Consider the following 18,840-nt stretch of genomic DNA (forward strand, 5'->3'; position numbering starts at 1 on the left):
CAAAACTGCCTATTCCACATCTACCCTCACATAACCCGTGTGGCTAGAGGAAACAGATTGGTTTCTCTCTAAACCCATGGGATCAGGCACTGCCCAGTGCTGCTCCAGTCCATGTTCCTGGACAGCCAGCTCAGGTTTTCACTTCTCTTCAAGTACTTAAAAGGTACTTCCCAAACTCACATAGTTGATGACTTTTCTTCTTAACTCAGAAACCAGAAGCTAGCAGACAAGATCTCCCACAGGATCCTGTCCCCAGTACACCGTCCTTCCTGCATCCACAGCCCACAACTGTGTCCTCCCCAGTCCCCCAACCCTGTTGCCACATGCGAACCATATGGGCTTCTACTCCAGGCAACCCCATCTCTGCATAAGGAACTATCACAGTCACTCAAAAATATGGCCCTAGCAATGGCCCCTTCTCTTGACCACACTCGTTTTCTCTCCTGGAGAGCATGCATCAGCAACATGCGGCCACCTTACCAATCAGGTGAACATGATAAACCACAGCTGTCTTAACCACCCCTCTCCCCCATGCTCCTCCAGCTATCACCCTATGTTCTCTGTGTTCCTTTACAGCAAAATTCCTCAAAAGAGTTAACAATATTTGCCACCTCCAAATCTCTTTCTCTTGGACCCATTATAATTATGCTTTTGTCCTCAATATTAAAATTGAACACCATGTCAGGGTCACCAAAGTTAGAGGTCAATTCTCACATGTAGTATTACTTGACCTGTACCTGAGCACCTGACAAGCACTTGGTCACATCCTCCGGCTTAAAATCCTTTCTCCGTCTGACTCCTAGGACACCACCAGGGCCCGCTGTTCTCCTGGCCTCACTGATTCTCATTCTCAATCTCTTCCTGCTGCCTCCTCTCCAGGAGCTGTGGAATGAGGCCCCAGGCTCCTCTCTGCTCCAGCCACACTCACTGCACACTGACGGCATCCAGTCTCATGGTTTAAATGCCATCTGTGTGAGGAAGGCCTCCCCAACTGACCTCTAGCCTGACCTGTGCTCTGAAGCCCAAGCTGCTTTAGCTAACTTCCTGCCTGCACACCTCCCCTCTCCTTACCTGGGCTGCAGCTAAGTTTTCCGCATCTTCCTTCTTACTTGTGGCTGGAAAGAACACGATGTTGTCGATGGTTTGGATGAGCTCCAGCTGCACAACACATTTAATCAACAGGGCAGCAAACAATTTTTGTTCTGGAAATTCTGTGAGGAAACCCCCCCAATGCACATGCAAACAAAAAATTATTTTGAATCCTTTATAATTTCTATGACTTTATAATGCTAAGGAAACATTACTATGTATGCATGTATCACAGGACACACTACTTTTGTACAAAAGTACTCAGTAAGTTTTAATTAATATTTTTAAAAGCCTTCAAAAAATCAATTTTAAAATAAAAATATCCTACATGATTCAGAACAGTACATATGTTCAAGATGGTTCCACTACAAATCTTTTTAAGATTCAGGTTATTTTATTATTATTATTTTTTGGAGGTAGAGTCTCACTACGTCATCCTCTGTAGAGTGCTATGGCATCACAGCTCACAGCAACCTCAAACTCTCAGGTTTAAGTGATTGTCTTGCCTCAGCCTCCCAAGTAGCTGGGACTACAGGCACCCGCCACAACGCCCAGTTATTTTTTGTTGCAGTTGTCGTCGTTTAGCTGGCCCGGGCTGGTTTCAAACCTGCCAGCCTCAGTATATGTGGCTGGCACCATCACCACTGTGCTACAGGTGCTGAGCCATAGATTCAGGTTATTTTTTAATGAAATGTAACAAATGGGTAAAAACCTAAAACTTAAATAACATTTACTGTAAACCCAAGTCTGATCTCTGAAAATAATAACATAAAAGCCTCTGAAAAAGATACTATGTGAGACGGGACATGAGGGACAGCTGAGAATTCCCATCTCCCTGTGCAGCACCGGGCTGTAGCTATGGCACACATTTTATTTGGATCCAGATTAGCAACTGTGACTAAAATTACTCCTTATTTTCAATCAGCAAAAAAGTCTATTAAAGAGTTATGATGAGCTCATTACTACAAAAGTAACCAAAACACAAAGTAACAAAAATGCTCCCCACAGCCTATATTCCTTACGTCAAATGTGACAGGAATATGCCCCTCCATCCTGAACAAACGTGCTCACCAGGGTGTTTCTGACAATCTACCAGCCTATATGGACATATTTACAAGGGAATGTTCTCTTTCCCTGAGCTGCCCGCTGAGCAGTAACACGCAGATGGGGGCAACAACTAGAAAAGGGGTTTCAGGGCCCAGGGTCTCAGGGGCAGCTTTTCCAGCAGGCAGACAACTGCCCCAGGGAGCTGCCCGTTAATCATTCTCAGGGCAATGGCTCCAGCCCTGGACGACTTACAATCCCTCACTTTCCTTCTCCTATAAAAGTACTTTACTACAAGTCCCCTTTTCTGGCACCAATTTCTAGAAGTTAAATTCATGCTTTAGGGATTGGTGGGGGAGGGGCAGAAAAATAACTTGCTTAGTTAAAATTTACTCTTACTGAGGTCATTAATAAAGCCTCCTTTCCAGATTATTTTTCAGAAATGCTGTTTTGTTTAACATTTAGTTCTTAGTACTACATCTCAAGTTATAAACAACATAAAACAAACCCCCCTACAAGTCCCACGATTGTCTCTTCCTCTCCAGTGAGTTCTTCACAGAGGAACATTCCCTCCTTCCTTCCAGTCATTACAAACATCTCAGTCCCTGGGGCAGCATATTCCTGGCAGCACCTAGGCTCCAGGAGAGACTGAGCAGCAGGCAGAGTCTGAGGACATAAATCCTCACAAGTTCCACTGTGAGTTGCTCACGGGTGTGAACAGCTGTCAGCAGGGCCCCAGACACTTCTGGTGACCCCAGGAGTCTGGCAGATAAGGCTGTCCTCTGGACAGGTAAGCAGTGCCTCTCCACAGTTCTGGTACCCTCTGAGAACTAGACAGGGACCCTAATTATACTGGCTGGTCCCTTACTAGCAGGGACCAGCAGCACATTTAGAAACAGTATCTACATAGACAAATTTTATTCGTGTCATGGCCTGACACTGCCAGAGTTATAAAAGACAACCATTTTACTAGATCACCACAGTAGAGAGCAAAGCTAAGCAGAATTTAAGTACGTGAGACTGGAGGTACTGAAGGGAGACCCAGGGAGCAGTGCAGTTTTCTGGCAGTGTGTAGAAAGGGTAAGGTAGAGCTGCCTAAAGACTGGGGAAGTACTCAGATCTGTGCTCTGAGTCTTATCTCGGAACAGGAAGGGCAGAAGGCGTCTAACAGGAAACACAACTTGTGAAAGGGCTCATGGGAATGGAGTGCCCATCTGTCTTCCTTCCAGCTCCACCTCTTCTGAGTCAACAATTCCAGGATGAACCTTACCAAAAAACCTTCCAGGGGAGTGAGAACAGGAGGTCTGGCATAAGAACACAGGCCTGAGTCCACAGCCCTGGGTTGCAAGAAAACAGAAGCTTTGTCCCAGGAAAAAGAATATTCCCAAATTAGCCAAGTGAAAACTTCCTGAAGTGTAATCACCAACTCCTTCCCTCACAAAGCTCGGTATACTTAGGTTCAGTCTTGGGGCTGAGAATGAGAAAAGGCACTTGCTATTCTGTCCCCTGGCATTTTCTGGTGCAGACTAAAGCTGCAATGAATTCCTACATGAACCATTCTATTCTCTGGAGAACAAGAATAAAGAACAAAAATAGGCCACTCACCACCACCTATCTCCCTTTCAAGAAGATGGCAAGATACAATGACTAAAGCTAGAAGTTTCTTCGAAGTAGGATACCAACGTTTATCTTTTCTCAAGAACTAGGATTAATAAAAAGTTCTCTGGAAAAAACTTAAATCTAAATGGATCAATAACTTAAATATAAAAGCTAAAAGAATAAAATTCTTAGAACATTGGGGAAAATCTTCATGGCCTTGGATTTGACTACGGATTCTTAGTTATGACACCAAAAAAAGAAGGGGAAACACAAAAAAACTGGACTTTATCAAAACTGAAGACTTTAGTACATCAGAGCACCTTGTCCAAAAAGCAAAAAGATGACTTACAGAATGGGAGACAATAAATATTCACAACTAATTTATCTGATAAGCTACTAGTATCCAAAGTATATAGCAAACTCTTAATAATTCAACAATAAAAAGACAAATTATTTGATTAAAAATGGGCAAAGGACATGAACAGAAATTTCTCCAAGTAAGACACACATCCTTTTTAGTGATGAATGTATAAGAAAGGCCAATATGCACATGAAAAGATGCTTTTAATATCACTAATCATTATTATGGAAATGAAATGAAACTGAGGTACAATTTCTCACCCATAGGATGGCAGTCTTTGAAAGTATAAAAAAAGGCCTTGCAAAATTTGAACTGCTGGTAAAATGGTACAGCTGCTGGCTGTAGAGATTAGTTTGGTGGTTCTTTAGAAAGTAAACATAAAATTACCACATGACCCAGCAATTCCACTCCTTGGTATACATGTAAAAGAAATGAAAACAGGTGCATGGAACCAAATAATACTGTGCACAAATGTTTCTAGCAGCACTACTCACAATAACCAAAGGAAGAACAAACCTAATGTCCAGCAGCAGGTGAACGGAAAAACAAAGCAGTATAGACATACAATGGCCTATTACAAAATAATAAAAAGAAATGAATTACTGACTCATGCTACAATTGGAATCTTGAAAACATTATAAAAAGCTAGACACAAAGGTCACATTTTGTATGATTCTATTTATATGTAATATCCAAAATAGCCAATCCATGAACACAGAAAGCAGAAAGGAGGCTGCCAGGGCCGGGGCCGGGGCAGGAGAGACTAGGGATTGGCTGCATAATGTTATGGTGTCTGAGTGATGAATGTATTTTGGATGCAGACAGAGGTGGTGGCTGTACAACACTGTACATGCACTAAATGCCACTGAATTGTTCACTTGAATGTGGTTTCTACTGTTATGTAAATCTCCCCTCATTTACGTTTTAAAAATTTTTTTTAAATTTCAGAATATTACAGGGGTACCTATGTTTTGGTTACAAGACTTGCTTTTGTACATTTGAGTCAAAATTATAAGCATGTCCATCACTGGATAGTGTGCATTATTATCTGTTAGCTGTGAATTTACCTCTCCCCTCTTGCACACCTCAATTTTTTTTTTTTTTTTTTTTTGAGACAGTCTCACTATGTCACCCTTGGTAGAGTGCTGTGGCTTCACAGCTCACAGCAACTTCATGGGCTTAAGCGATTCTCTTGCCTTAGCCTCCCAAGTAGCTGGACTACAGGTGCCTGCATAACGCCCAGGTATTTTTTTGTTGCAGTTGTCGTTATTTAGCTAGTCCAGGCCGGGTTTGAACCCACCACTCTCGGTGCATGTGGCTGGCGCTGTTAAACCACTGTGCTATGGGTGCCAAGCCCACGCCTCAAGGCGCCGGCCCCATATGCCGAGGGTGGCGGGTTGAAACCCAGCCCCAGCCAAACTGCAACAACAACAACAAAAAATAGCCAGGTGTTGTGGTGGGCACCTGTAGTCCCAGCTGCTCGGGAGGCTGAGGCAAGAGAATCGCGTAAGCCCAAGAGTTAGAGGTTGCTGTGAGCCGTGTGACGACACGGCACTCTACCGAAGGCGGTACAATGAGACTCTGTCTCTACAAAAAAAAAAAAAAAAAAGTGCTTAGAGTACTTTAAGGACTCCTTTAAGGAGGTAGCAGTCTTTCCTAGTTACTTCAGCAAATGAAACCCAGAAAAATTCTGTTTTGTAAGCAAAGGAGAGCCCCTAGTTTGTGAAAGGGAGTGAAAGAATAAAGGTGGCATATGGACACCAGTGTGGAGTTGTGGGTGTGGGCGGCAGTGAGCGAAATGAATACAGGCAGACTGAGGGGGGCTACGGGGTCCATGGGGAGAGAAGATTGCTCCCTAATAGGCAGGCAGTCCTGCGCAGAGAGCATCATTCCCTCACTACTTCCCCTTGCAGATGGGGGATGGAAGGCACATTAGGCCTCATTTTTGCAGAGAGGACATGGGGTTGCTATGCCGAAGGGGGTTGGGAGGGAAGATTCAGGTGCTTGACACAAACATTAGCTGAATGTGCTGTGGGAAGAGCTGATGCTGCAAGTATCTTGAGCTGCAAGACAGTGGCTATCAGAGGATGTCCAAGTTGGGGTAAATACAGTAAAGAAAGGATTACACCATCAATTTTAGTATATGCTTGTTAATCATAAAAGAAAAACCAAAAATGTCTTCCCTTTCCTACATAAGACACTATTTTTATTTAGAGAAATAACTCACTTGCTGTCGATTTAGTTTTGCTGACTTCTTCATTCACAGCAGAGACAGAAACCAGTGGGGCTTGTTGTCTATTATCTGCAGATCGTGGTTGAATAGAATCATGAATATCTACAGATTTCTGTGATATTGTATCCTAATAAAATAAAAAATTAAGTATAAGTCGGGTGAATAAACCTTATGGATGAAAATATTTTCTATTATGCCATTAAAAATTATATTCTGTCCTTACAAAATGACATTCTATACAATTATACACACAATGAGAAAAGTATGTCAAATTACTTGTATCTAGATAAAAGCTAATAGTCTTTCAGAGAAAAGCTTCCTCTGACCCTCACTGGGCTCAAGACCTGACACCATCCACCAGCAAGAGATAAAAATGCTAAATTTCACTGTATAGAAAAACTAGTCAGCAATACTTGTCAGTGTTCATGAAATCTAAACAGAATGCACATTGGGCAGAGAGGACGGGCTGAGCTGAGGGAAGCTTTACAGGGGTGAGTTTAAGAACAAGAAAGGTCAGTGTGAAGGTCACTGCCTAAAGTGTGGTGTCAGGAAAAAAAACTGAACACTGACATTCAAAAGACCTACACAGGAATTCTACTCTAGTAGAGTAATGTAACCCCGGAAAAAAGATTTATTTTTCCTGGCTGAGGTTTTCTGATCAGAAAATAGAAGAGAACTACAGATAAGAAATCCAGAACCATAGCACAGTGTCAGGCAAGGAAGGGCAGCTGACACTATTACTAGTCCAGCTTTATTTTGTTTGAACAGTACATTCAGAGAAGAGAGAACTTGGCTTTAGGAGGCGTGCTTAGCTCCTTTTATTCTGACATAACAGTCCCAGCCTACTGCAACCCTGTCTGGAGTTATGAAAGGAAGAGGGGTCTGAGAGACAAGATCTCCAGGAGAACCTGCACAGCTGACCACTCCCTACACCAATCACCTCCGTAAGCTGATCTAATTCTTACAGACTGGACATGCACTACATGTACGTGTCAGTACAGCAGGCCGAGTTACTTATGTTGACCACCTCCCGTATGTTGACCAGTTTGTCACAGTCCCATAGGTGGTCATCTTACAGAGGTTACGCTGTAGTGTAAATCAAAATAAAGTCTTAGCTGGGACTTAAAATACCATAGTTTATGATCTTTCAATTTCTGTGCTGCACAAAATAGGGATAATATACTAAACCAGGTCCACACGACTGCTGGAAAGATCAAATGTGAAAATGTTTTAAACAGCAAAGCACTACACAAATCTAAAGCCATATCACGATTACTGTGATGGCTGTTATCTATTTTTGCAAGTGTTTAACACTTAAGAATCTTTAAGTACAAGTTGCATAGATTCAATAGTATTTATATTTGAACATCATGGCCAGCCTAAAATACTTTTTTCCTTCTTTTCTCTTTTTTTTTTTTTTTTTGCAATAAGACATTTCATTGTCATAAGATACATTTTAAATAAAATTTTACATGTAAGAATGCTTATAGCAACACTTTTAAGGAAATATCTGTTGTTTAAAAAATTACTCAAATACATTAAGTATACATTTCTTTTATATAAGTATATTTTTAAAAAGAAATTAATCAGTCCTTAGAATTAAGAATGCAGAAGAGAAATGAAAGAAATGATTTTTAAATTGTCTTGGTCATTGGGACTTCTGAACACTCTGATGATTTCTAAGCAGAAAACTAAATATGCACAAAAACTAGGTTATAAAATCAGGGGTTTGAAAATCTTCCTCTGTATATGAGGAATTCCTGAACACCAGGTTCACTGTTTTCTCATAGCTCTGAGCCCCTTTAAAAAAGGACACTTTAGTGGAAAACAAGGAGACCTACGAAAAAAATCTTGATGTATTGATGTGGCAACATCTCCTAACTATTCCAAATACAAAAAGTCTTTAAATAATATTATTATATATATGTGTAAATGCACAGAAAACAGATGGGAGGAGATAGTCTACAGTATTAAATACTGGGGTTGGGGTAAGTAGTAATATAAAAAGAGACTTTTTTTTTTTTTTTTTGAGACAAATCTCACTCTGTTGCCCTGTGTGGAGTGCCCTGGCATCATAGTTCACTCAACCTCAAATTCCTGGGCTCAAGCGATCCTCCTATCTCAGCCTCCCAAGTAGCTGGGACTACAGGAACCCACCACAACACCCAGCTATTTTTTTTTTTCCATTTTTCAGTAGGGACAGGGTTGCTTTGCTTTGATTAGGCTAGTCTTGAACTCCTGAACTCGAGCAATCCATCTGCCTCCGCCTCTCAGAATGCTATGATTACAAGCGTGTGCCACCATGCCCAGCCTAAGACTTGTATTTTTTATGCCATATTCTTCCATACTGTATATATATACACACACACACACACACACACACAGAGAGAAGGTGCTAAAAAAGTCTATATACATTTTTTTTTTTGGCCAGGGCTGGGTTTGAACCCACCACCTCCAGCATACGGGACCAGCGCCCTACTCCTTGAGCCACAGGCGCCACCCAAGTCTATATACATTTTAAGAGATTTTAAGAGATGTTATCTATGTATTATTTTTAGAAGTTGAATTGATTATTATGGTAGCAATGTATATATAGTATTATGTCCTCTCAAAAGATGGTGTTAATCAAATACATAAATGCCAGCATCATCATGTGACAGGAAAGACCATCAGAGAACATAGGGGAGGAATGGTTGTCAAGGAACGTAAGACAATTTTGAAGTGGTTATTTGAAATGTGAGAATGTTGTGGAAGTATGTTGAAAATGGAGGCTTGAGTATGCAATAGAACTTCCCAGACACCTAACAATTGAGTCTGAGACGCATGGTACAGTGTGTCATGTGCACAAGGGGAGACCCGGGAGGCCTCGCAACTGTTGCTCAGTTGGCTATAATTAGAAGCATCTGGATGCAGATGGACACTTCGAGTACCTTTTGTAACTGCAGAAGTCAAATGCAACTTGCATTCATCTTTTGTTATTAGTATATATTGAGTATTACAATTTTAATACAGTTAAGGATTTTCCTTTCTTAAAATGTGTGTGTACATGTATGTATTTATAGTGAAAGGGCATTTTTCTATTCCTGATTTTTAAAAAGTAGTCCTTGAGTGCACGGTAAGAAATAACTCACCTGAGAAAGGCAGTGAAAAAATACCATAATTTATTGGCAAAATTTAAGTAGTTCAGAGGAGAAGAGAAAGACAAGAAAGCAGAGTAAAGGAAGAAATGGTAGAGACCAGGAGCGCTAGCAGCAGCAGCAACAATAAGCAGCTATTAAGGGACCAGAAGCCAGAGAGGGCGCTGCAGAGCTCAGACGGGCCAGGCAGAGAAGAATCCACGGGCTGGTCCCTGAGAAACCCCTGCCACTACACCAAATCCAGGAGCAAAGCAGAGTCACAGTGCTGGCTTTACACAACCTGATTTAACCCTCAGACTTACTTTACAAGCCCAGGGTAAGGCCACAGAAGTAGCCAATGCATAGCCAGGATCTGATTTGGGCTGCCATCAAGCCCACACCACAAATTCTACACTGTACAGAAAGGGAAACAAAACCAAACACCAGGGCAAGCTCAATCACGCATCCTAAAATGCACGGGGTCTTCCCTGAGTGGACCGCCTTCAGCAGATCAGAGTCATAGAGCAATATGGTCCCAGCATGCCAGATGTCACAGTTCTCAAGAGCAATTTAAAACCATGTTTTTCTGTAAAATCTAAGTTTTAACCATTGGCAATTAGTTAATAAATTGAAAAGTTGTGGGAGAACAAGTTCAGTAAATGGGCATTAGTTTGCTATGGGGCCTCCTTAAAATTCAGGTATTAGTGCACATAAGTCCTATCGATTAAATAATTTAATGATAAAAGTCCTGATTGTTAATTTTACTATGATTTGGAAAAATATCCTTTTTCCCCCCTCAAGGAAACACATACTAAAAAAATCCAGAGATAAATGGGCATTATATTTGCAAGCTACCGTCAAAGAATTCAAAAAATGGGGGAGAGGACAAGGAGAGATACAGGGGAGTGAGGAAGAAAACAGGAAGGGAAGTAAAGCAAATGATGCCATTTGGAGATATCCGGTGTAATGATTAGTTTTATTTGTCAGCCTGGCTAGAACATACTACCAATGTTGGACAATGAAGTTTGTGAACTCATCCCAGAAAAAGTGCCACATACCTTACTGCTGACTATCACTGTGGTCAGCCTCAAAGCACTCCTCTAGGGAAGCTGTGCACCACACCAGAGCCTAGTCCACCCTTCAGAGCAGTTTGGGAACTCTTTTTCTGGAATAGCTATCAGACTGTCCTCGTATGAGATCTGACATTTGAGCACTCATCCTAGAAAAAGTGCTTTGAAGGGTATGCTAGGCAGTGGCATCAGTGTATAGCTTCCCAAGGGAGTATTTTGAAGGTAACAGTAGTGCTATTTAGCAGTGGGTTAAATGGCACATTTCTAAGATGAGTTAGTGAATTTAATCATCCAACCTCATAGTTAAGTCAAAGGATGAACAATTAATTCAATACATACTAAGCTGTATTGCTGGGAAGGTATTTTGAAGATGTGGTTAACATTTATGGTTAGTTGACTTTGAGTATAATCTGGTTGGCCCTCAGAGCAAAACTCAGGTTTTCCTGAGAAAGAAGAAATCCTGCCTGTGGGCTGCAGCTTCAGTTTCTGCCATAAGAGTTTCCAGCCTGCCAGGTCACTCATTTAAACTCATTTTAAGTTTAAAATTGAAACTTACCAGCCCATAATCAAATAAGCCAATTTCTCAAAATATCTCTCTCTCCCTGTATCCCCTCCTGGTTCTGTTTCCCTGAATGATACACATTTTGATGATATGAAGCAGGTGCAATTATAACAAATACCTAAAAATGTGGAAGTGGCTTTGGAATTGAGCAATGGAAGAGTTCCAAGGCATCTCGGATGTCTTGAAGAGACTGTTCAAGGTCTCTTCTGGTACTTTCTCTTAAATCCTTTGAAAAACCTTTGCTTCATGTTTAGTATTAAAAAATTTAACCTGAGAATTCTCACGATGTTAAATGTGATTCTGGTGAGGAGTCAGAAGGAAATAAAATGTATGTAAAGTATCTACCACCTTAGAGAATATATCATGAATAAATTATTGGTACAAATATGAATGTTATAAGTTGCTTCTGATGAGGTTTCAGAAGGAAATTGGGAAGATGTCATTAGATAATGGAGGAAAGGCAATCCTTGTTATAAAGCAGCAGAAAACTTGGCTGGTTTGTGTTTAACTGTTGGGTGGAAAGTAGAATTTGTGAGTGATGAACTTAGGTAATTAGCTGAGGAGATTTGTAAGCAAAGTGTCAAAAGTGTGGCCTGGTTTCTCCTTGCTGCTTATAGTAAAAAAGAGATAAAAGGCAAAAAAGAGGATTCTGGTGAGGAAATTGAGGGAAGAATCATTAAATAAAAGGAACTACTACCACTTGATGATTTGGGAGGATTTGGGCCTATGCAAATTGAAAAGGATGATAAAATTAGAAAATTCACTGTTAGGAAAGCATCTTTGCAGACAAGGCCCAGGCTATGGCTGGACACACAAATGCATAGCAAGGAAGGCCATGTATAGATGGAAAAGGAGATGTGAGTGATATATGAACAAGCTGAGAATGCCAAAGCTTGCCAACAGCTACCAGGAGCTGGAGCGTTTTCTCTTAGAGCAGGGGTGTCCAACCTGTAGCCTGCTGCATGCTGATTTTTTTGAAGACTTTTTTGGGGGCTTATTTGTGGTAATGGATTTTATGCATGGACACCCCTCCCCTTCTTTTTGCTAATCAGCTTTCATTAGAGTTTGAGTATATAACATGTGGCCCAAGACAACTCTTATTCTTCCAATGTGCAGCAGAGAACAGAAAGGTCGGACACCCCTGTCTCAGAGCCTTTGGAAGGAAGGTGACCCTGCTAACCCTTTGATTTTGGACCTCTGGTATTTAGAACCGTGAGATAATACATTTCTATTGTTTTAAGCCACCAAGTTTGGGTCTGTTACAGCAGACCTAGGAAATCAACACACTGGATGAAGGTATACTGATGTTCTTTGTACTGTTTTGGTACCGTTCTTCATACTATTTTGGCAACTTTTCTATAAGATGAAATTGTATCAAAATAAAAAATTTAAATAAAGTAAGATCTAATAATATCTTTGGTTTATCATGGAAATCCCTATGTAATCTGGTACCTTTCTCTCAGAACCTTCGAAATATCTTTGAATCATGTCCAGTATTAAAAAATTTAACCTGAGAATTCTGAATAGCAAATAGTTCTTAAGAGGTGAACTCACTGCTATGGTTTGAATGTTTATTACATCCCTTCTAAAATTCATGCTTGAGGCTAATCCTCAATAAATAAGTGAAGTCTTTAGGAGAATTAGTGCCTTAAAAAAAGCTGGAGGGAACTAGCGAGGCCCTTTTTTGTCCAGCCATCCGCCATGTGAGGATGGAGCAACAAGGTGCCATCTTGAAACTGGAGGGCAGCCCTCAATAGATAGTGAAACTGTCAGGGCCTTGATCTTAGACTTCTCAGCCTCCAGAGCAGTGAGAAAATAAATTTCTGTTACTTATAAACTACTCAGTTCAGGTGTTTTGTTATGGCAGGATAGACTAAGACACTCCTATAAGAATTTAACCCATGGTAAAATTACTTGTCACAAATAATTAATTTAAAATATGCTTTACTTATTAAAACTTACCAATGGTTTTTCACTCACAGGAGATGGAGGTGGATTTGCAGTTTCTCCAGAAGTAGGACGCCAGGTCAAGAGCCTTTAAAATACCAAAAACACACTAATCATTGTGGTTTGGGGGAATGGAAGGAGAGTGCCATATGCTCTATCAAGCATATTTTGAAATGTGCACAAGAAAGTCACAATAATATACCAAAATCAATATATTCCACCTTTCACTAATGCTAAGAGCAATTTCCTGAAAAACAACTAAGAAAAATTTTAAAATATGTGCTTTCAGGAAGTAATTAAGTAGCATGTAACAGAACTAAAAGTAATCTGGTCATAAGTTTTACATTAAAAACCACTTTCTGAAGAAATTTTTTTTGCAGTTTTTGGCCAGGGCTGGGTTTGAACCTACCACCTCTGGCATATGGGGCTGGAGCCCTATTCCTTTGAGCCACAGACGCTGCCCTCTGAAGAATTTTTTTAAACATTAAATCTACTTTTCCTAAGTATCGATGGCATCAAATGTTTTCCGAGGTTAAGAATTTTTTAATGATTTATATTTTTTAAAAATCCATAAATATTAAACCAAGAGATCAAAATTCATGTAATTCCTTAGATTCTATTTTTTAAAAACAACATATACAAATGAATAAAGCAAAATCTGGTACAAAAGAGAAATTAACTTATCATCCCTGAATTAGGTGCTTGGGGTAAAAAGATGATTAAGGACTAAGTTCTTGTTTCTCAGCAGCAGGAGCTCTTGGGGAATGAGACAGATAGCGGAGAAACAGACAAATCTCAATTCAATAAGGAGAATGTTCTGGGACAGGTGTCTTCTCTTAAAGGATGCTTATTAGATGATCTTTATGATCATATATTATCCTGAGTGTATAATTCAATAAATTAAAACAGAAGCAGCTCTTACAAAAAAAAATACACAGCCAAATGGGTTTCTGTAAAGATTTCATAGGGACAACAGCTAGGCAAGAATTAGTGCTGTCTTTGACGTAAGGGTCACAAACTCTGACAGACATGGATCATTTGTCAGTAACTCATATTGCTCCAATAAAAAAGCACACTAACAAATAAGAAAAATTATATCACAGTTGGGAACAGACCCAAAGAAATGAATGTATGTCTTTTTAGTGTACTCCTGTCTAAAGTCTGCTTTTCTAGGGGAGTGTTTCTCTTGTTTGATTTCCTATTTACTAGTGATTAGGATATTTGACAAAGAGATTATAAGAGTTCATACATATTTAATTAAGGTCAAGAAAAAGTTTATGAAGCTAAGAAATCTGCCATCTTAGCTTCATAATTTGCCATCTTCTGATGGCACAGTTTTGTGTCAGTACAAGCCCATATGCTGGCATATTAAAAAAATTTTAAGGAAGAGTCTAAGGTAAAACTATGTGCAGAGAGCCCCCAGGGTTGAACTGGAAGGTAAGCTCTCATCTGTCCTACAAATAATCCAGGTGCTATTAGAGCCTGTCTATTACATACTACAAAGTATACCTACAAATAATCCAGGAGCTATTAGCTAGACTGTCTTAGTTTCCCCATCCATAAACATTACCTCACTCTAATTCAATTGCAAACTTATTCCTTAAAGAAAGATCACAATTAACTATAAAATATAATATCTGTAAGCAGATTTTCTTTATATCATTACATCTATAGTAAGTATAAATATATTGACTTTTTTTTTTTCATTTAGAACCACTAATTGGTTTGATCTGGACAAACAAAATATTATAAAAGACAGTGGAATCATTTCAGTGACCCAAATTTTGGATAATCAGACAAAAGATTTTAGCTTACAAAGAGTTTAATTCACATATTTGTTATGGTTTATAGGTGTTTGAGTTGTAATGAATCTGAAACCATGTAACACTGAGACATGCCTAAAAATATATCTGTTATGAGAAATCGCCAGTCACTATCAAACTTTAATCACTAGTCATTATCAAACTCATTCAATATGCAAACATAAATGTAAAGATATTTAAAATCTTACGCATGTGGGATTGTGGTTTTGAAGATATCTAGTGTGCAGTTACAAGTTTTATCCCAGATTTCTAGAGTAAATTTTTCACCATTCAGAATAACAACGTTTTCTAAGCAGTTTGTACCAGATCGTGCTAACTGTTCATTATCTAGGAAAGAAAAGAACAATTCATTTATAAATTACAAGGTTCACTTTTAACACTTTGTATCAATATCTGGTACTGACCTACCTTGCTGCACACACCAGTAGAGTTGGGCAAAAATATCATCTAAAAGTACATCACTGAGTACTTCTAAATATTGGGTGAATACATCACAAATTGCATAAAGTGCATGATTGCAAGTTGTTGTCATCCATTCAGCTTTCTGGGGAAAAAAGTCATCAAATGAAGGTCATACCATTCATCAACTACTAGAATTAAAAAGAAATATGCATGCATAATTCAAATATCAGACTGTCCGTTTTCCTTACTTCCTTCAAGAACATTACAGTCACCTCAACTTAAAATCTGTTATCTAGTTTTCTTCATTACCCTATAACCACCGATGTATAATGCCATTGAAGTATTTTCTGTACTATTTGTTTTGATTATTAAAAAAATTATCACTGCATTATTTTGATATTGTGACTTTTCAGTCCGCATGAACAATAGTTGGCCTTATAGAACATGCCAATGAGAGGGAAACAAAAAAGTGGAGTTAGCACAGATTTAAAGTAAAACTGCCTTTCATGAAGTATGGTTATTTGAAAACACTAAAAAGTAAAAAGGTCTATAGAAAATCAGTATAATTTATTACTTTCAGTCATTTAAAGGATAATCTCAGAAGTCTGCATTTAATAACACTATAGGGAAGAAAACAGGAAAATCTGAAGTTGCTCTCTCCACACTGTAACTGGTTTGTAGTTAAACACATTAAGATGAATAAAATAAACTTAAATTTTGCTTTGTATTCTTTACTCAAGGCAGAATAAAAAAGTCACTTTGTGATAATACAAAACGTTGCTGGCGCTTTATAGGCGTGACGAAATCAAATGAGGAAAAGAAACTGACAGTTCACAGCAGCACTGAAAACAAACATCAATTCACAAGAGCACCAGAACAAACATCAATTCATTAACTCGGTTCTATACCCAAATAGTGTTCTTACTTATGAAGCTATGCTATTATGTTCTCATGTCTTAAAGAAAAATTTTCTAAGAATTCTTCTCTGCTCAATGTGATTAATTTGGAATACTAAAATGTATCAGGGGAAGATGCTAAAAACCTTTTAACGTGACTCTGCTAAATGAAAATTTTGTGTTTTCTTACCTCAGTCTGCTGTTCCGGCAATTTCATATTGTCAAAGATTCTGAAAACAATTCTAAATAAATCCTGCCACCAGTGTTTTTCATAAGTGTGACCATATGTTTTCATTATTTCAAACATTACTGTTAAGCCCCTAAAATAACAAAACATAATTAGGAAAGATATAACGCAAAAAAGCATCTCCTTCCTAAAAGAGATTACAGTTCACAAAGCAACGAAAAGCAGAAAGTTTTAAACTGGTCTTTAACAGATGACACTGAGTGTTAAAACATTTACACTGTTAAAATATCAGGTTTGTTTAGGATATTATCATTCAGGGGAAAAAACAAAAAAACTAAACCTCCAAAGTCCCTGGCTTTAAATTTTTTTTTATTTTACTTTCCCCCTATTCGCACCTCATTATTCCAGCATTTAAAAAATTAAGTTAAAAAAAAAGAAAACATTATTTAAAAAATTATAAATGAAATTTCAGATTGAAAAAGACCATGTGAATTAACATTAATTTTTGCTGCACTACAGCTAAGGAAGACAGTATATCTAAAGCAATCTAAGAACAAAAATTAGATTTTGGAAAATCTTTTTCAAAAAACTTATGGATATAAACCTTGTTCATCCAATGTTCCCACACAAAAGGATTTATAAAGGTCCCTGAGGGCAAGGGTCTGTGTCTATTTTGTTTCCTGTTGTAGCCCAGAGAAATGCTCACCAACTGTCAGGCAAGCAGTGAGTATTTCTTGAACAAATAAACTGCTTAGTATCACACTGACTAGCTTTTGAGTAAGTGTTATAAACAAAAGTCTAAATTACCTCCCTGATTCCTTATTATGTTTCTTGAAATAATATCCTTATGTAAACACTATCATTTGGTCTTTTCTTTATATGTTGTTTTTTTCTCACAAAATATAGGCATCCTACAATTTAGAAGTGGTTTATATTTCCAGAAGTCTAATAGTAGGACAGAACAAAATTGTCCCTGAAAGGTCCTATAGGGACTGGTACACAGTTCAGCTCATTTGCTGCTATACTACCAGGCCGGGTATATGCTTAGTACATTGCAGATTCTGCTGGAAGGTTCTCAACAAATGTCTGTTAAATAAATGTGTAAAATAACATTACAGTACTCCAGTCCTACAGCAAGTTCACAATAGTCTATTTGATCCCTGAGGTACCTAATATGTAACATGAGTGGTGATAAAGAAAGCCCTGAGGGGGGCGATGCCTGTGGCTCAAAGGGGTAGGGTGCTGGCCCCATATGCCGGAGGTGGCAGGTTCAAACCCAGCCCCAACCAAAAACTGCAAAAAAAAAAAAAAAGAAAGCCCTGAGGAAACAATCTTCCACAGAAGACCTCCTTGGAGTCCCACTAATGCATGCGAAATCTACACATTTCCCCCTTTACAATGGAACAAGATTCCCTCTTTCCCAGTCTGCTGAGCTCCATGTCTATTCACCCCCTCACTGCCAAGTAACTGGATTGGGGTAAGGGGAAAGAGACAATCCTGTGTTTTCCAGGGCCCAAAGCAAACATACAAAGAATCAATAGTGTCCGAGGACTTTTACTGTTGAAGATGTCTTTTAATAAAGTAATCCTTAAGCGCAGAAAAAGAAGACTCATGTGCCATATAAGGACATTTCGTGATGATGGGACTATATATACAGTGGAGGTCTTGTAAGATTGTAACAGCTAAAAAATTTCTGTTGTCTCATGATATCACAGCCTTCATAAGGTCGCAGTGTAACACATTACTCTATTACTCACATTTCTGGTGATGTTGGTATGAACAAAGCTAGGGCACTGCCACTCACATAATGCTAATATTTACACTACTGGTTTATGTATTTATTACATTAAGCTTTTTATTGCTACTTTAGTGTGTCCTCTTTGCATTTATAGATTTTTAAAAGTTAGGCATTGTTATCACAGGCAATGTCAATTCCATGCACATTACTGCCCTGAAGACCTTCCAGTGGGACAAGATGTGGAAGTAGAAGACAGTGATACTGGCGATCTTTTCCCCATGTAGGTCTACGGCTAGTGTGTGTGTTTGTGCCTTAGTTTTTAACAAAAAAGTCTTAAAGGTTAAAAAATAAAAAATTTTTTAAAAATTACAGTGGCTCAGCACGAGCCACATACACAAGAGCTGGAGGGTTAGAACCCATCCCAGACCCATCAAACGACAACTACAACCAAAAAAAAAAAAAATACAGCCAGGCGCTGTGGCGGGCACCTATAGTCCCAGCAACTTGGGAGGCTGAGGCAAGAGAATAGAAAAAAAAAAATTATAGCAAGCTGAGGTTAATTCACTATTGAAGAAATATTTTTTTTTTTTTTTTTTAATTTGGCCGGGGCTGGGTTTGAACCCACCACCTCCGGCATATGGGACCGGCGCCCTACCCGCTGAGCCACAGGCGCCGCCCATGAAGAAATATTTTTAAAAATAAATTAGTGTAGCCAAAGTGCACAGTATTGTCCTAGGCTTCATACTCCCCACTCATTCACTGACTCACTCAGT

At 39.0% G+C, this 18,840-nt stretch overlaps 1 protein-coding gene across 1 annotated transcript in view; it reads right to left on the reverse strand.

Moving 5' to 3' along the window:
• ARFGEF1 (ADP ribosylation factor guanine nucleotide exchange factor 1) overlaps positions 1 to 18,840 on the reverse strand; it is a 167,863-nt gene that overhangs the window by 5,597 nt on the left and 143,426 nt on the right. The window contains exons 30-35 of the mRNA XM_053559499.1: positions 16,333 to 16,462; positions 15,253 to 15,388; positions 15,033 to 15,171; positions 13,037 to 13,109; positions 6,321 to 6,453; positions 1,072 to 1,211 (exon numbers count right to left, since the gene is read on the reverse strand). Of these exons, the coding sequence (XP_053415474.1) occupies positions 1,072 to 1,211; positions 6,321 to 6,453; positions 13,037 to 13,109; positions 15,033 to 15,171; positions 15,253 to 15,388; positions 16,333 to 16,462 (751 nt within the window). The remainder of the gene's footprint in view (positions 1 to 1,071; positions 1,212 to 6,320; positions 6,454 to 13,036; positions 13,110 to 15,032; positions 15,172 to 15,252; positions 15,389 to 16,332; positions 16,463 to 18,840) is intronic.

This window comes from Nycticebus coucang, chromosome 13, assembly GCF_027406575.1.
Source record: "Nycticebus coucang isolate mNycCou1 chromosome 13, mNycCou1.pri, whole genome shotgun sequence".
NCBI lineage: Eukaryota > Metazoa > Chordata > Mammalia > Primates > Lorisidae > Nycticebus > Nycticebus coucang.